General features: G+C 40.1%; 1 protein-coding gene across 13 annotated transcripts in view; it reads right to left on the reverse strand.

Annotated features, from left to right (window-relative positions):
• Positions 1–202: 202 nt before the first annotated feature.
• Positions 203–17,767, reverse strand: part of LOC140386919 (kinase suppressor of Ras 1-like) — a 242,746-nt gene continuing 225,181 nt past the window's right edge. For 6 of the 13 annotated variants that reach the window (XM_072469801.1, XM_072469793.1, XM_072469790.1 and 3 more), the window contains 2 exons: positions 16,899–17,032; positions 203–6,180 (listed from right to left, as the gene is read on the reverse strand). In XM_072469801.1, coding sequence (XP_072325902.1) covers positions 6,084–6,180; positions 16,899–17,032 — 231 coding nt within the window. In that variant the 3' untranslated portion in view covers positions 203–6,083. The other 7 variants (XM_072469794.1, XM_072469795.1, XM_072469799.1 and 4 more) reach the window with 7 other exon arrangements.

Consider the following 17,767-nt stretch of genomic DNA (forward strand, 5'->3'; position numbering starts at 1 on the left):
GAAGTCTTTTTTAGGCGTCAAAGATCGATTTATATGCCATGATCTACGGTAAACCCTCAAAGTGCTGACTCCTGGTTTGAGAAAGTGACCATAGCTTACCTAATGACAGCTTTCTCTCACTCCCTTTCAGCCTGGAATATGCAAACATGGTGCATTCATTCAATGATCTGTCTCATTCTCGCTTAAAGTAAATACAACACAATTGGTAAATGGAAATTTTTATTATCAGCATTAAAACCATATTGTCTGCACAAAAACCTACAGAGTTCATCCAGCATACTGACTCTTGGGGGTTGCATAAACTAAACATAGACCTTGGTTAATACTAACAGATTCTCATATAAATTAATCGCAGTTTCCTGAAAGACAAACCCAGTTTATAGAAAATATAATTTTACTGTACAAAATTTACATCACATTCAAATCTAATCAAGTTGCTTACAGAAATGTGTTGCGTTCATTTAATAGCCACCGTGTAAGTATAGTATTGCATTTCACCTACTGTTGCAATATTCTACAATCAGAACAGCCATTTTTCACATTTTATTTTATTTTCTGGGGCTGAAAACTTGTATCCGCTCCCTTGCGAAACCATCCCATATTTAAAATTTCAAAAACACACCACTTATTGCAAAATACTGCAGAATGGCAGCCGCCACTTAGCAACGTACAGAATATTTTTCAAAGGAAGCACTAAACTTAAACAGCACCAGTGTACAAGGTGCAAAAATCCAACACTAAAACACCCAATCCTTAAAGTTTAAGCCACCAATAAATTATTGAAAACTCCCCTTTTTAAAAAAAAAAAGGCGCACCCGCATACATACAAACACACACATACACACACTGAGAATCCATGTACAGAATTTCTAAAGTACCAAAATGCTACACCTAGCTTCAGGAAGCCAATATAAAATGTAATTTACATTCATAATACATGTTTGAAGATTGCACTGAAACCAGCGTGCTTACAATGCTATTCTGCTTCAATATACTCGGTGCCACTGTAACACATTTGCATTACATTCAATTGCAGGTGCAGTACAAAGAAAAGTAGCTGCAGGAATCTGCCACAATTGTTACAAAACCAAACATAATGCAGTGTGTGTAACTGAGGGGATCTTCGAACCTTGAGTTAGTAATGTTTTATTTATGAACAGAAGTAGGTCAAAGGCATAAAACCTCCTCCAAGTACTAAACGTCTTTTCAATCCCAATTTTGCATTTTACTTTTTTAAAAATTGGTTAATGGGATGTTGGTGTCATTGACAAGACCATCATTTATTGCTCATCACTAAATGCCCTGTGGTTAACTGCTATGGTTCGCATCATCAAAGTGCTAGCGAGATATTTTTTTTCATACAACTAGGAAGCTTTCTGAGCCATTTCAGAGGACAGTGAAGAATGAATCACATTGCTGTGGGTCTGGGGTCACATATCGGCCACACTGGGTAAGGACGTTGGTGAAGCAGATGGGTTTTTGCAACTAATGGACACCATTATTGAGACTAGCTTTTTATTGGCTGAATTGAAGTTCCCTAGCGACTGTTGTGGGATTTGAACTCGTGTGTCTGGATCACGAAGAACCAGAAAATGCTGGAGCCACAAAACGCATGGGTCACTATCGGAAACAAAACAGCAGCTCCATATTTCAGGATGTGTCTGAGGGAGGATCCTTTCCGATACCGCCTGACTCACTCTGGAATAGGAAGCTAGATTCACTCTGGAATAGGAAGCCACCCATAGATTAATGAAACAACATTGAGTCATTTGAAAAGAGTTGCAGAAACATTCAATGCATCAGGAAGGAGCATTTATTTTCTACTTGGAATTAAAATGGTGAATAGTGAAATGGAATTACTATGTATCTGGCAATGATCTAATCGTACATAAATGGAACTTTCCATTCCAATATCCTTAGAATACAGGATTCATGGACCGGAAATGACGCCTGGAGAGCCACATGACTAGAATGGTCCAATCACAAATTAATCTCCATGACAAAAAATAAATATTTTCTGAACTAGGTCTTAACCACTGGATTAAAATCAAATTCTGCATTAGCAAGTCATCCGCCTTATCATACATAAAACAAATCATGGTACTATTACCGGTTCGCTCTGCTGGACAATCACTTGTCAAATTCCTATTAGTTTTATAACCCTTCTCAAACTGCTCTACTTTAAAGTTTCTCGTAAAAACTTCAAAATGCTTTTCCTTTCTTGAGTTACAATCCTCAATTCTCTCTCTCTCTCATCCCAACTGACTTTCAATTTCTCTCATCACTGGAACTATAAACAGACTTGCCAAAGTAGTCACAACTCTGCAGAATTCGAAGATGTCATTTGTATTTATTCTGTCCTTTGAGCTCTCCTCCTGTCTCTAGCCACATCCTTCCTCCTCCAGTCAGGAGGATGGAACAGTTTCCTCTCCACCTATCAAATACTGGCTTTAAATTTGACCTTTTTGGAAGGGTGGAGGAACTAAATCTCTACCGAGTACTCCACTTGGGAGGCTTTCTCAAGGATTGCAAGAACCACCCAATGAGCATAAATTCAAATTTCATTTTGGGCCCAGATCGAAAACTTAGTCTAATGCAACTCAACTAGAGTTTAAAATCTTCACTCCTGTCAAAACTGTGAATCATAAGTCCGGCTGTGCAACAGTATTTAATTGAGTCTAGTATTTAATAAGGTTGTTGCATTGATTTGTAACTACTTCTGGAGTAAAATATTTTAATACAAGAGTTACTAGGTTTCAATGATAGAGTCAGATGTAGAGGGGTAGGAGAAGGCTTGTGTGGAGCATAAAGACCATAATAAACAAGCTGACTTGAAAGGCCTGTTTTGCTCGCTGCACATTTCATGTAATCCTTAAGTACTGAAATGCACAAGCCACAAGATGCCACACTTGAGATCAGCGAGTTTAAGTGTAGTCTGCAGGTGAAGAAAAGCTAGAGGACAGGGGGAATTGGATTAGGATGTGGGTGTAATGCAGTCTTCAATTTTAAATTGTAAACTCTTGTCATTTGTTCAACTTAAACTACAACATAGTAACGGTTCCACGAAAACAGCCTGATGATGAGTTAAAAATGTTTGGGCTGCAATGCCTGGTTTGCTTTGCTGTCAATATTCTAAAGCCAACTCCATCGGAGGTTGCTGGGTCAGCAAAGGGGCCCCTGTAAAACATGGTAACTGCTCTGCACAAGCACCACAATAGGTGCAGCTCTGCTACCCACCTGCTCCATGGAACCAGACTTCCAGCAACCTAGGCCCAGGTCACATTTAAATAGCTGGGACTCAGGAGAATTAGTTAACTTTTTCCCCCGCTAGTGCAGGTTAGTTTCCCAGTGCAGCCTATATTTACACCCCCCCCCCACAATTATAAATTCAGTCACAGGGCGTGGGCAAAACTGATCAGGCCAATGTATACTGCCTATCGTCCATTGCTCTTAAGAAATTTGAGAAGAATTGCCTTCTTGGATGCAACCAAATGGCTTCCTCAGCCACTTTAGAGGGCAGTTAAGAATCAACAACATTGCTATGGGTCTGGATTCGCATAAGCTAGACCAGGAAGGGCAGCAGATTTCCTTCCCTAAAGGGCATTAGTGAACTAGGGAGGTTTTTGTTTTGTTGTTGACAAGTTAGTAGTTTCATAATCACGCTACCGATAATTAGCATTTTTGTTCCAAATCTTATTTAAATTCCCCCAGCTACCGAAGGGGAATTTGAGCTCATCTCATGGGTCGGCCAACATAACCACGCTGGCATGGCTCAATTCAGATAATGTGTTGGGTGCTGCAGAAAAATTGGACCCTGACTTAGGAAATGGAGCAAGAACTCCCAGCTGAGGGTGTTCACAGGCCTGCTGACATTTTCCTTGTTAAGAGGCAGGCGGAGATTTCACCTCTTATCAGCAAGTCAAAAATGTCTTGTTCCTCTTCCATTTTCCAGGGTTTAGGGAATACAACAGGCTTCTGCCAGGGTTGAGCGGAGGTGAATATCAGCAGAACCCGCCCCCATGCAAATCACTTCAGCCCCATGGAATCTTGTTTCTAAACTGCGAATCTTTCTAACTTCGATGCAAAGCTACAACTTGTATTTACATCACACCTTTCAAGTGATAAAAATGTCCCAAGGCTCCCAATCCCAAAGCAGTTCAAAAGGTGTGCAGGTACATTAGCCATGCTAAATTTCCTTTAGTGTCCAAGATGTGCAGGTTGGGTGGATTGGCCATGATCAATGTGCCGCGTTACAGGGATAGGGTGGGGGAGTTGGCCGAGATAGAGTGCTCTTTCGGAGGGTCGGTGCAGACTCTATGGGCCGAATGGTCTCCTTCTGCACTGTAAGGATTCTATGGATTAAAAGGAGTGATTTTCACTAGTACAAAGTAGGGACGTTAGGACGTGTGACCAAATGTTTAGGCAAAGAAGTAGGTTTTGAGAAGTAGCAACGTTTAGGGAGCGAATTCTATTGCTTAGGACACAGATGTTTGAAGGCACAGCCGCCAATGAAGTGGGGAATCCACAAGCATCCAGAGGAGGAGGAGGAAATGTCGAGTTGTAGGATTGGAGGAAGTTTACAGAGGTGGGGCAGAGCAGGTCATGGAAGGATCTGAACATGATCAGGGCTTAAAAATCAAAGAGCTGCTGGACTATTAGCCCGTGTTAGTCAGAGGATGAAGGACAAACTTGACTTGGTGCAAGTTCGGACACAACAAGAAGCTGGGGGAAAGAAAAAAAAACATACAAGTACATCTACTGCAAAGGGCCACACACACAAGTGCTCTAATGATTTCAATAACACGATTTGAAGCACCGTTTATTTTTCTCCCTGAATAGTGAAGCAAAATGCTGAAATCTATCTGAAAGGTCTCTCTGCTTCTTCCAAAACCTGGAATTTCTCATTGTTGTTGAGAATAGTTTCCACCATTGTGTGTTTTTTGCTAGTCTCTGTATCGGCTTGTTCACAGTATTGAATCCTAAATTGTTCTATTCTCTTTTGCAATAGCTGACTCAACCTTTCAAGGTTTTGATGGGAGTCCACACCAATAGTTTTTGTGCCAAAGTGACTTTTCTTTTACATCCAGTTCCAGTTCTAGTCATCTCGGGGTAACTTGGGGTGGTCAATAAATTGATTTGCGGGTTGAAACATAACACACAACAGTGCCAGAATGACAAATGAACAAAGAACTCAAGGACTAAACAATGTCAGTTTGATAGAACTATTTTTTGGAACATACTTGGAAGGTTCAGTGATTCACTTATTTCACAGAATACACCATTCAGCAAGTAACTTTCTAAATTAACTTCAGCCGTAATTATATGTCCGAACCCCCAAAATTTTACATATAGTACAAAATATTTTACATGAGTCATTCACATAAAAATTTGCTACTAATAGATGCACTGCACATTGCCTTATTTAATTAAATCCAACTGTTTTCATAGTCATTTTGTTACTGTCTTTCACGGAGGGAAGTTGTGTCTGTTCAGTTATCCAACTTAGCCATTTGTCCAACTATACTGTCCAGATACTGCGGTTACATAGATTGCATTTTATGCACCATAAGGGTTTTATAGGTCTCACAAAATGGGAAAATATATGTTAACATAAAATCTGAACTATTTAGGAAATACTGATCGCCTCAGTTACATACACATTTCAATACAAATCCCATCCGAACCAAAAACGTTCATGCAAACACAGGAGAACATAAATATCAGAATCTGTGGTCTTCATGGCAAATTAATTACAATTCAGGTCTCTTTTTCTAATTACCACTTATTTGCAGTTCAAAAAAATCTATGAAAAACATTATTCAAACAATTGTCTGTTTCACATTAGCAAGAAATTAAGTTTTTTTTGTAAACACTCATAGAATGTCGCTCTATTTACAGAGTGGCCTTCGGCAGCAGCCTAGGCCAAAGGTACAAGGTTCAATCACGCGAGGGCTTTTCCTGGACACTTGAATCAAATGTAGGCTGTTTGGATGGAAGCTTGATAAATACAACTCCATGCCCCAAATAACTCACTGGGATGCCAAGTTTTTTGATGTTTGAGTTCCAAGTCCAGGGCTCAGGATTCATGTAGCTTCATATTTGTGTAAATTAATCAATCTTGAGACAAAGTATACTTTGGGGACAATCTCCCTTTCCTCTTCTCCTCCCCCAAAGGAGGCACTGGATGGGAAAGAGGGCAGAGTGGGATGAAGGATCTTTTCAGAGATTCAGACAGCGAATAAGATCTCAAGAATTTTCCTTTAGTAACTAGCTAGGCATAAACAATTCAAAAAGAGACAAATGAAAATAAAATAGGGAAAACAAAACACATTCCCAACTACAGTTTATCTTATGGTTGTGCTGACAAGAGGAAATAAGGTATAAGCAGAATGCTTTCCTTTCATTTTCTCTTCTTTCCTCGTAATAACCGCACTTGAGAAGCAAATATACATTACGGATTTTTGGGGGTTAGGTGCTTAACATTTCTTATCATCCATTAACTATCAACAGTAAACTAAGTAGACTGCATTAAAATTACACAATCTTTTGTCAATATGGCTCACATGTGGGACTTAGTAACAATGGTCCATTATATCAAGGTCAATACAGTTAGCAACAGATCAGCGATGCGGCGGCGCCTGGTACACTGTTCCACTGAAAGCATTTCTAATACATGTCCTCTCTCCAACATGAAGTTTTTGTGCAGACTTTCTGCACACCGGTATATTCTGCTGTCAATGGATACCAATGTGCTGCTTGTGAATTTAAGTTGTCAATCAATATGCATTTACACCACCCCCACCCTCACCTTCACCCCTCCTACCCACTGCAAAGACAATTTATGGATCATGGTATAAAAGCAGCAGCAGCAGCAACACGGATCCAAAATTGGCTGAGTGGCAGGAAACAGAGACTAATGGTTAACACATCTTTTGGGACTCGAGGAAGATTTGTAGCTGAGCTCCTCCAGGATGGGTGCTGTGCTCCATGCTCCTGACAATATATATTAATGACCTATTCCATAGTGCACAGGACACCTCCAGGATGGGTGCTGTGCTCCATGCTCCTGCCAATATATATTAATGACCTATTCCATAGTGCACAGGACACCATTTTAAAATTTGTGGATGATACAAAACTTGGGAAGCATTGTGAGCTGTGGGGAGGATAGTATTGAACTTCAAATGGACAGAGACAAATGGTGGAACGGGTGGACAAGTGGCAAATGAAATTTAATGCAGAGAAGCATGAAGTGATTTATTTTGGTAAAAGGAACACAAAAAGACAATATAAAATAAAGTGTATGATTGTAATGGGGTACAAGAGCAGACCGACCTGGCTCTTGTTGCGCATACCTTATTGAAGGACAAGATCTGGAATGCACTACCCGAGACTGTGGTGAAAGCACATTCAATCAAGGCATTCAAAAGGGAATCGGACTATTATCTGAAAATGTAGGGCGGCTCTGTGGCATAGTGGCTAGCACTGCTGCCTCACAGTGCCAGGGGCTCAGGTTCGATTCTGACCTTGGGTGACTGTGTGGAATTTGCATATTCTGCCCGTGTCTGCACAGGTTTCCTCCGGGTGTTCTGGTTTCCTCCCACTGTCCAAAGATGTGCAGGTTAGGTGGATTGGTCATCTAAATTGCCTCTTAATGTCCAAAGTTTAGGTATGGTTACAGGGATAGGGCAGGGGATTGAGCCTAGGAGGGGTGCTCTTTCAGAGGGTCGGTGAGACTCGATGGGCCGAACGGCCTCCTTCTGCACTGTAGGGATTCGATAGGTGAGGAAATAGCTCTCAAAGTGCTCATCAGAAGAGCCATGCAGCCACATGGACAGAATGGTCTCCTGCTGTGCTGTAACAATTATGTGATGTTGAGTTACTTGCATCACTTGTTATTTAAATGGTTCTTTAACCTTAATTTTGAATCCATTTGCATGAATTCTAATTGGTGCTCTGTGAATATGTCGTTATTTATTGCTTTGTCTGAAGCATTTTCTGCTTTATACTAAAACTGCGAACTTGATGGAAGACTTTCCCCCACCTTTCCTGTTCCCATTTTAATTCAATGCCCGCAGTATCTACTAATATATAGTATAAAGAACTTGGCCTTGATTGTAGAGATTTACATCCAAGCTGTTCATAACTTGCCTTTCAGATTCTTCACCAGCAACAGCATATTCTGAACAATCCCACAAGCATGGGTGCCCAATTAATGTGAAACAGTTTCAGATAAATGGCTTAACTCAGTTTTCATTCTTCGACTTGACTATTTCTTTGTGGATTAACATAATTTTTATGATGCATTAAGTTCTGATGAGCTGAGGTTGTAAAATCTCCAGCAATTAAAATGCATATTTGAGACAATTCTTTTGAGACTTGTATCAAGATGTGTACTTTTTCATTTTAAAATTTATATGTCAGCTACTAAGAATTAAGTCTCCAGATACTCCACAGCCCCATTCTTTTCTCATTCATTTAGCCAGCTCAATTGTTAGACAAAAACGTAGTGAACCATGAAGCATTTTCAGAGATATTTTGAGGAACATAACTTGACAATGGTATCACTGCAACACAGCCAATGAAGACAAAATGAGCAACCCCATTAAAGCTTTTGATTGCTTTGCTGTTCCAGAATGCCCAGGTCAAGTCTTTCGAAACTTGCAAGACCTTTGCTACTATTAATGCTGAAAAGAAAACAGGAGAAATAGAACAGGTCAACTTATTTTTCCAATTCCATTCCAACAGGACAAGTGACCGCACAGAAACATGTCAACTGTATTGCTATCTAGAAACAGCAACTGTGTAGCCAAGTTTAAAATAAAAACGTGGGGCAGAGCTAATGGTCAAATAAGCATTTTAAGAGAAGTAGAAAACCACACACACTGTGGATGTTTTGTTTGTTTCTTCAGCGTGTGTGTAGCATTAGTATAGTCAGTAGTAAAATCAGATCCAGTTCAGTTACAGGTATTTTGTGTGAAGTACTTCCGAGTAACCAGGCTCATTCTGTTAGTATGAAGGATGTTTTTCTGCAAACGATGTTATCTTTGAAGCCATTAGCCCAGAGAAGGAAAATCAGGAAGGCAAAGAAGCTTGGGAGGGTTAGGCATTACTGTTACACTGTCTCCACGGGTTACATTTGAAGATCTAACGATGGAAATGATTGCCAAAGTTGTTGCATCACAGGGGGGGAATTTTGGATGCATGCAAGGCAGACCCAGATATTGCACCAGTAGCTACAACCTGGAAAAGGGAAAAAAAAGACAGGAGAATTCAAAGTTAATCAGTTAAGATAAAAGAAATCAACTCAAACCATGCACAGTGAAAAACTGCAAATCAAGCAATTAATTTCCTTAATTAGTACAAGCAATAGAGTAGTAGGGAAAACATGTGAATTTCTGAATATGAAACCAGTTGTGTTCTAAAATGCTACAGCAAATTTACCTGAAAGCGAAAAACTTCACCGTTAGGGGGTCATACTATAAAAGCATCTTCAGGAACAGGAAAAGTTCATTAGGTTGAACAATACTGTCCTATCTGCTACACATTAACTACACTCACCCATGCTGTAATTGGGACCAAAGGATTAGGCTTTCAAATATTGTCATTTATTGCTACGACTGAAAAAAGATTTGCATTTAGTTACGCTTTTCACAGCCACTGGACATCTGAAGGCATTATACAGCCAATGGAGCCATTGTTGTAATGTAGGAAACATTAATGTTGGAAACAATTGGTTCATTATTATACAATCCTACAAATGGATAAATAAATGCATGTATTCCATATCTAGATTTCTATTGCAACAAATCTAGGATTTCAAATTAAGTTAAGTCGGATCCCTCTGTACAAAACCTAATAGTTCCTTGAAAGCACTTTGCACCGTGGGAATGCTAAAGGCGCATGCATTAATTTGGGTACTGGTGCTCTATCTGAAAAGTGACTTCTTCAGTGTGTGCACCTCAAGGAAAGGCATTCTGTTTTAGGACAGAGGGAAGGTGTGGGAACTTGGTAATGTATAGTTTTACAGTGTGTTTATTTTCAGGTTAACTGCCCAACGGGGGGCAAAGTGGTATACAAGGTGTCAAAGTATACCACCTGCAGAGAAAGGCTGAAGAAAGAAATGATGGAGATTGATTTGGGCATAATAGGGGAAGGTAGATTCTGCAGCTTGATCATTTCCTAAGCTACATCTTTAAACCAAAGGGGCAGAGATATTTCTGGGTAATTGATATTTTTTCTCAATTCTTCTGATTATTTTTGTACTGTATTAAAGTGGTACACTGGCACATTTACAACACAATTTTGACGGTGATATGCAAAATATTCGGAAATAAAATCTTTAATGCACAATCATACATGAGACGAGATGTTTGCTGATTAGTTCTTACTGTTCAACAAAGCTGGATCATCCAAAAATCCCACACCGGTCATATTACTGGACTATCTTAACTCAGGCAAAAAAAAACTTGCAACTATTTGGTAACATCCTGTAAATTGTGCAATAAAAAGTCTTGAAACATGAAAAACTTAATTTTGGTATCCAGTCACTGGAAAATGACTGCTTTTCTAAAAAGAAACTTCTTGGTCTACAGGTCACAAGGAAGGATTGGATACATTGAAGTTGGGAAGGAGGTTAGTATGTCTAAAAGTGAAAGCAGTTACTCACTACTTGCTGCCGTCTTTTTTTTTTCAGAATGACAACCTAAATGAGATACAGTACATTGTTTAGAATGAAGAGACAAATCTTTGAAGCCAAATATATTAGCAACACATTTTGAAGTTTTTTCCCCAATCACAGTTCATGACAATTTAATATCAGTTACATGGCATTTGTAATCAACAAGTTGGCTGGTTATATATTTGCATCGTTCCAAAATACTGATCAGCAAAAATGTCAAATACAGCCTTTTTATACTATTATTTTAGCATTCAACTACTAGTGGTTAGTAGAAACAGCTTTGTTAAACAGTAAGTTAACTATTTATTTTCTAAATTTAGAATATAGACAATGAACAGCATTTCAAATTTTGCACCTTCTCGCCATACAGAAAATAAGTCATTAATGTCTTTTATATTGTTCTCAAACAAGTGTGTTTATAATCACCTTCTCTTTAATATCAAGTTAATTCAGAGGCTATTCCATCCCATTATAAACCCCAGATTCCTGCCCTTGCCTCAGCCTTCAGCTTCTAAAAATTATAACCATGGCACAGCAGTGTCCTTGCAATGAGTAATCCTTTTATTCGGTCATTCAAATTAAACAAGTAATGAAGCAACTAGGCAAGTGTTCTCATTAGTAGGTTCCGCACGGCCTCCTCCTGCACTGTAAATTCTATTGATAATCTATGAAACTAGCACAGATTGCGTGGGAAGCTGCGGTGATATTTTTTTTTTTTATAGACCAGACTTCGCAGTAACCTTCAGAACTTGCAATTCACAACATTCCCAAACACTGAAAAAGAGAGATGGTTATTCCATACTATGCATGTTCAAGAAAGGGAGGGAAATTGTGTATTCTGGATTTTCATATCCCCAATGTATGAAGAAATGTTCCCTGATATCACCCTGAATGGCCTAGCTCTAATTTTAAGGTTGCGTCCCCAGGTGCCGGACTCCTCCACCAAAGGAAATAGTTTCTCTCTACCCCACCAGTTCCTGAAATCACCTTGAATATCTTAACAAATCACCTCTTAACTTTCCACTCATAAGAGAATACAAGCCTAGATCATGCAACCTATCCCCACAATTTAACCCTTTCCAGCCCCGCTATCACTGTTGAATGTGGATGGTGCTCTCTCCAAGGCCAGTATATCCTTCCCGAGATGTGGTACCTAGAACTGAAGACAGTACTCTCAATGCCATCTAACCATATTTTGTATAACTGCAACCTTACATCCAATGTTTTATATTCCAATGCCCTGGATATAAAGGTTGACATATTATTAGGATTTAAAATTATTTCCCTGTCTTACAGCATCATAACATGGAGAAAAATAACATTGGAGATGTGTTTACAAACACATGTTTAAGTCCACATGTTAACAGTGAATATTTGTCAATTACACCCAAATCTAAAGGACACCCAAAGCAAAACAATCCAACCCTTTAGGAAGGGCTTCCACTATTGTAGTTGGTCGCAGCCATGCCAATGCACCTTATATACTGCTACTGTCAGAAAAATGACAATCAAAAGAAAGGCTACTTTTATTAGGAACAGAAATACTACAGATAAACAGTAGAAGCTGCACAAGATCCAAGATAGCCTGTCAACGGTCTTGTTGAAGATCACAACGCAGGGTAATGATGCAAGGCTTGATGCCAATGATGGTCAGGGAGGGAATAAGGGTGCCAGCATCTTAGAGAACATAATTCAGTCACAAAGATTTAAATATTCCCAAATATATAAAAGATAAAAGCATTGCAGGAATATCAAGGTTTAACAGTGTTCAAAGTTTAAATACAAGCGAATGATGAGGTATTCAAATAAAAGGTCAGATGTAGTAGGATCGTACAGGTTAGCAGTCCAGGGTTATGGATGTCCAAGGAGTTACAAGAGGATACCACAGCGTTCACACAAGAGCGGGAAGAGAGATGGAGAAAGGTGATGAACAGGCCAAAAAGAGAGAGAAAATAAGTGTTAGGTCTAATTTTTAGTTAGAATAAATATAAAGTTAACAAAAGATAAAGATTTTTTTTTTTTTTTAAAAAAGCACAATCGCAACTTCCTTTCGCATTCATACATCAGTAATACATTCTAATTATATGATGTCAGCTCTCGGGCAGAACCCAGTTGGTGGAAGCTTTGTTATCTGCACTAACACAATGTGGTAAAGTATGTGTTAGAGGACTTGAAATGGAAAGCACACTGCCGAACTTGTACAATTCATACCAATTAGAGATTTACACGCGAAGTCATCTGGAATATTTGAAGCTGGTGTTTTTAAAACATGAAATTGATTAGGCGACTCTCACCTCAACATAGGTGGGCTACGCAGGCAGGAGCCTCATCAAATCATAGACATTGGGTTCCAATGCTGCATTTAGATTTTTGACACAACTATGGTCTTCCACTGGATGGCGAGTGTGCTCAATCAGTGGAACTAAGTGGCTAAACCATAATTCATTAAATGAGCCATTGTAGGCCAATCCATCAACTCAAGTTTAAAATCCACTTTAATGGGTCAGTCACCTCCTGGTCTCAAAATATCATATCGCTGCTGATCCCTCCACATCATCTCCCCACAATCCACCCCCCCAGATTCCCACCTTCCTTGAATGGCTTCTCACCCGGCTACAGAGGGGACACTGGATTTTACATGCCCATGGATGACGAGCCACTGGCCAGCGGTCAGTGCTCATTCAGCATTGGCAGTTGGTCAACATTATTGGAATGAGATCAGACAATAAATACAGGCATCCCCATTGCTCTGCCCAATAAACATGATCTAGTGACCGGATTCGGACTGTGCCGTAATTTAAGTGAATGAGGGGACAAGTTATCAACCTTCCAATGACTTAAAATTCTAACCAAATTATAGTGCAGATTTATCAGGTCGAAACTGAAGCCATTGATTCATTCTTGGGATAAGTAGGTTGTCATTTCAAATTTGAGGTTTTTCAGTGGAAGTGGTAAATCATCTATATACTCTTAGGATTACTATAGAAATGGTGAAATACCAGAGGAAGCAAACAGATCAAAGACAAATACTGTGGAAGAAGGTACAATATATGGTATATGCTCATGCCCAAAATAAGAACCAGCTCAGTGATTTATGTAATGATTGTATGCATATTTATCAGAATTTTATATTTTTTCGACAATCAAGGCATTATTTTTTAAAATAAATTTAGAGTACACAATATTTTTTTCCAATTAAGGGGCAATTTAGCGTGGCCAATCCACCTACCCTGCACATCTTTGGGTTCCTGGGGTGAAACCCACACAGACACGGGGAGAATGTGCAAACTCCACACGGACAGTGAACCGGGGCCGGGATCGAACCCGGGTCCTCGCTGCCATGAGGCAGCAATGCTAACCACTGCGCCACCGTGACGCCCTACAATCAAAGCATTATTAGCATGAAAAGAAGACAATAAGTTTTCACGTAACTTTACATGCCATAACATGAAGCTCTCAATTTTGATTCTGAACGGTTACCAATCTCAGCTGGACTAGCGGGGAAATGTGAAAGGTTGTATGATCGAAGAGTGTAAGAAACGTTCAAAAGCAAGTCAATGTGAGCCCTCTCTCAGATTGCCCACTAATGATATGCAGAGCAGGGTTGACGGAAGTCCATATTTAGCTTGTGACTGTGCCCAGCAGAGGCAGAAAATTCTAGACAAAGAAATGAAAGTAATTGGAAGCACTTTGATTTGCAAGTAAACCCATGTATAAAAGCAAAGTTACAAAACTTTATGTTAAAGCCCTGCAGTTTTAATGCACACTTTAACTGTAACATTATATTCTGCAGTCTCTCCTTCCTTCCCTATGTACAGTATGCATTGTTTGTACAGCATGCAAGAAACAATACTTTTCACTGTATACTGATACATGTGACAATAATAAATCAAGTCAAATCAAAATCAAAGGAATCTAATTAAATACCAGAAGCACAAGGACTGAAATGCTAGACCAGTAAGTGCAGAATTCTCCCAGTTTCTCCACCTCCCTTGCATCTGTTCAGTCGATGTAGTAAATTGCAGGCAGTGACTAGTGGGATAACGCATGGATCGGTGCTAGGACCCCAGTTATCCACATTATATATTAATGATTTAGACGAGGAAACAAAATGCTATATCTCCAAATTTGCAGATGACACAAAGTTGGTGGGAGGATGAGTTGTGAGGAGGATGCAGGGATCCTTCAGTGTGATTTGGACAAGTTGAGTGAGTGGGCAAATTAATAGCAGATGCAGTATTATTTGGATAAATGTGTGGCTATCCACTTTGGTAGCAAAAATGGGAAGGCAGACTATTATCTGAATGGCCATCAATTAGGAGAGGGGAATGTGCAATGAGACCCAGGTGTCCTCGTACACCAATCGCTGAAGGTAAGCATGCAGGTACAGCAGGCGGTTAAGAAGGCAAATGGTATGCTGGCCTTCATAGCGAAAGGATTCAAGTACAGGAGCAGGGATGTCTTGCTGCAATTATACAGGACCTTGGTGAGGCCACACCTAGAATTGTGTGCAGTTTTGGTCTCCTTATCTGAGGAAGGATGTTCTTACTATAGAGGGAATACAGCAAATTGATTCCTGGGATGGCAGGATGAACATTAGAGGATAGATTGAGTCGGTTAGGATGTATTCGCTGGAGTTCAGGAGAATGAGTTGGGAATCTCATAGAAACCTATAAAATTCGAACAGGGCTAGATAGGGTAGATGCCAGAAGGATGTTCCCGAAGTTGGGGGTGTCCAGAACCAGGGGCGATACGGGGTAGACCATTTAGAATAGAGATGAGGAGAAATTTCTTCACCTAGAGTGGTGAGCATGTGGAACTTGTTACCACAGGAAGTGGTTGAGGCCGAAGCAGTTAGATATAGCACTTGCGGCGAAAGGGATCACGGATTGGGGGGGGAAAGAGAGAAGAGACGGGATTAGGCTCCAGTTGGATGATCAATTCTGATCATAATGAATGGCGGGGCAGGCTGAAGAGCGGAAAGGCCTTCTCCTGCTCCGATTTTCTATGTTTCTATTTTTCAGACGAGTACTTCCAATTAATTGGTCTTTCCTTATTCGCCAATGAAAAACTCACTGTCGCTCAACTGTGTCCATTCGGTTTCATCCTTTCCCCTCCCTCCCAGGAACATGATTGGGCTCCCTCTGTCCTCGCCTTCTACCCACCAGCCCCAGCATTCAATAGATTATGCTCCGCCAATGTGATGCCACCATCGAACACATCTTCCCCTCCCCTCTTAGCATTCTGAAAGGCCTATCCTTTGTGACCGCCTGACCCAGACTCAGTCACCCCCAAAACTTCTTCCCTTTGCTTCAGCACACTTTCATGCAAGCCCGGGAGATGCAACACCTGCCCTTTTACCTTCTCACCATCCAAGGACTCCAAACACTTCTTCCAAATGAGACAGAGATTTACTTGTGCTTCTTTCAATTTATCATCTCGTATTCATCGCTTGTGATCTCATTGCTGGGAATACCAAAGACAAACTGGTGGCTCCTTTGAGGCACACTTCTATTCGGCCCACATGCGTGACCCAAGCTTCCAACCACCTGTCATTTTAATTCCCCACCTTGTTCCAAATATGACTTTTCCGTCCTTGACCCTCTGCTGTATCCTAATAGGGTTCAACATAAGCTTGAGAAACAGCAGCTCATCTTTCAACTGGGCATTTTAGCCTTTTGGACTCGACAATGAATTCAACAATTTTAGATTGTAACTAATTCTGCCATTTTGTTTCAATTTCATTACTGGTTTGTTTTCTTCCCCTCTTGCTTCTCTCCCAAGTCCTTTTCTTTGCTTCAGTTATTCAGTACCCTGCCATTCACACCTCCTCTGGACACATCTTTTTTGTTTCTAACTTGAACAATTACCTCTCCTTTTTGGCCGTGCTCCGTGAATCCCGTGTCATTTAATCTCTCCTGACCTCCACCCAGTTACAGACATCCTCTCGTGTTGTTTTCCCCTTCTCACCTTCTCTTTGCTCAACGTCTGTAACATTTTTAACTTTGCTCTGGTCGTTCACAGAGCCGACACTTGAACTGTGTTTTTCTCTCCACAGATACTGCCAGGCCTGCTGAGCATTTCCAGCATTTTCTGTTTCAAACACGGGCACCGACAAAAACTAACAGTTGAGTTGGACTGGAAGAAAACTGAATTTTACCCAAGCAGATTGAAACACTACAATGCAAGGCACAAAACAAATTGATGAGATACTAACTCTGCAGATTTCCAGAAATGGCCTGGGTGAGAAAGTCGCCTGTTGAGTTTTGGCAGTTTTTCAAGCATGTCCATCAGCTGAGTAAAAGTTGGCCTTTCATTTTGATCATAAGACCAACACGCAGACAGAATTTCCTGCAGAGCAAGCAGAGCAAATTGTCAGTATTTCAGTTCCTCTCCGCTTACACAAAATTTTGATCAGCAGGTTTGGGTTGGTCCTTGAAGTGGAAACATCATGCACCCTTGGTGCCAAAGAGCTTTTTTCCTACTTCTCGTTTTTAATTAGAGCAATCCGGAATTGACTTATACTCTATTAACCCAGTTCTTCACATGCTGCATGTCACAAAACGTCTTCAATATCACTTCAGCCATTTAACCACACTGTTTTCGAATGTGCATGCTTCGATTTCCCTCCCACTTCCCTTTGTTCACTGTTTTTCATCTGCAATCTCGTTCAACTCTGACCAAGGGTTTACATCAGTTTCTGATTTACGATAAGTTATTGATGGATTGAAGGTTGTGCTGAGGATGGATTGAGGCTAATTTTAGTACACCTACTAGGAATCAGCTAACTGCACAGAGTGTAGGAATTGAACCTTGGAACCTGGGTTAATGATTTACCTGTGACGCCATCGGGAGAAGCATAACCTTTATTCAAAACATGGAAAAGGAGACATGATTGCAAATTTAGCTAAAAATGAGTGCATAAAACAGGTGTTCAAATACATTTATCCAATCTGCTCTTAACTATTTTTGTTCAAATGAAAGGAGTTACATGAACAAGAGGCTCAAGTCCCTACAACTTTAAAATGCTTTAAATGTTTAAGGACTTTATTTTCACAAAACTGAAAGGCAGAGATTCTGCTATCC

Source organism: Scyliorhinus torazame, chromosome 12 (genome assembly GCF_047496885.1).
Source record: "Scyliorhinus torazame isolate Kashiwa2021f chromosome 12, sScyTor2.1, whole genome shotgun sequence".
NCBI lineage: Eukaryota > Metazoa > Chordata > Chondrichthyes > Carcharhiniformes > Scyliorhinidae > Scyliorhinus > Scyliorhinus torazame.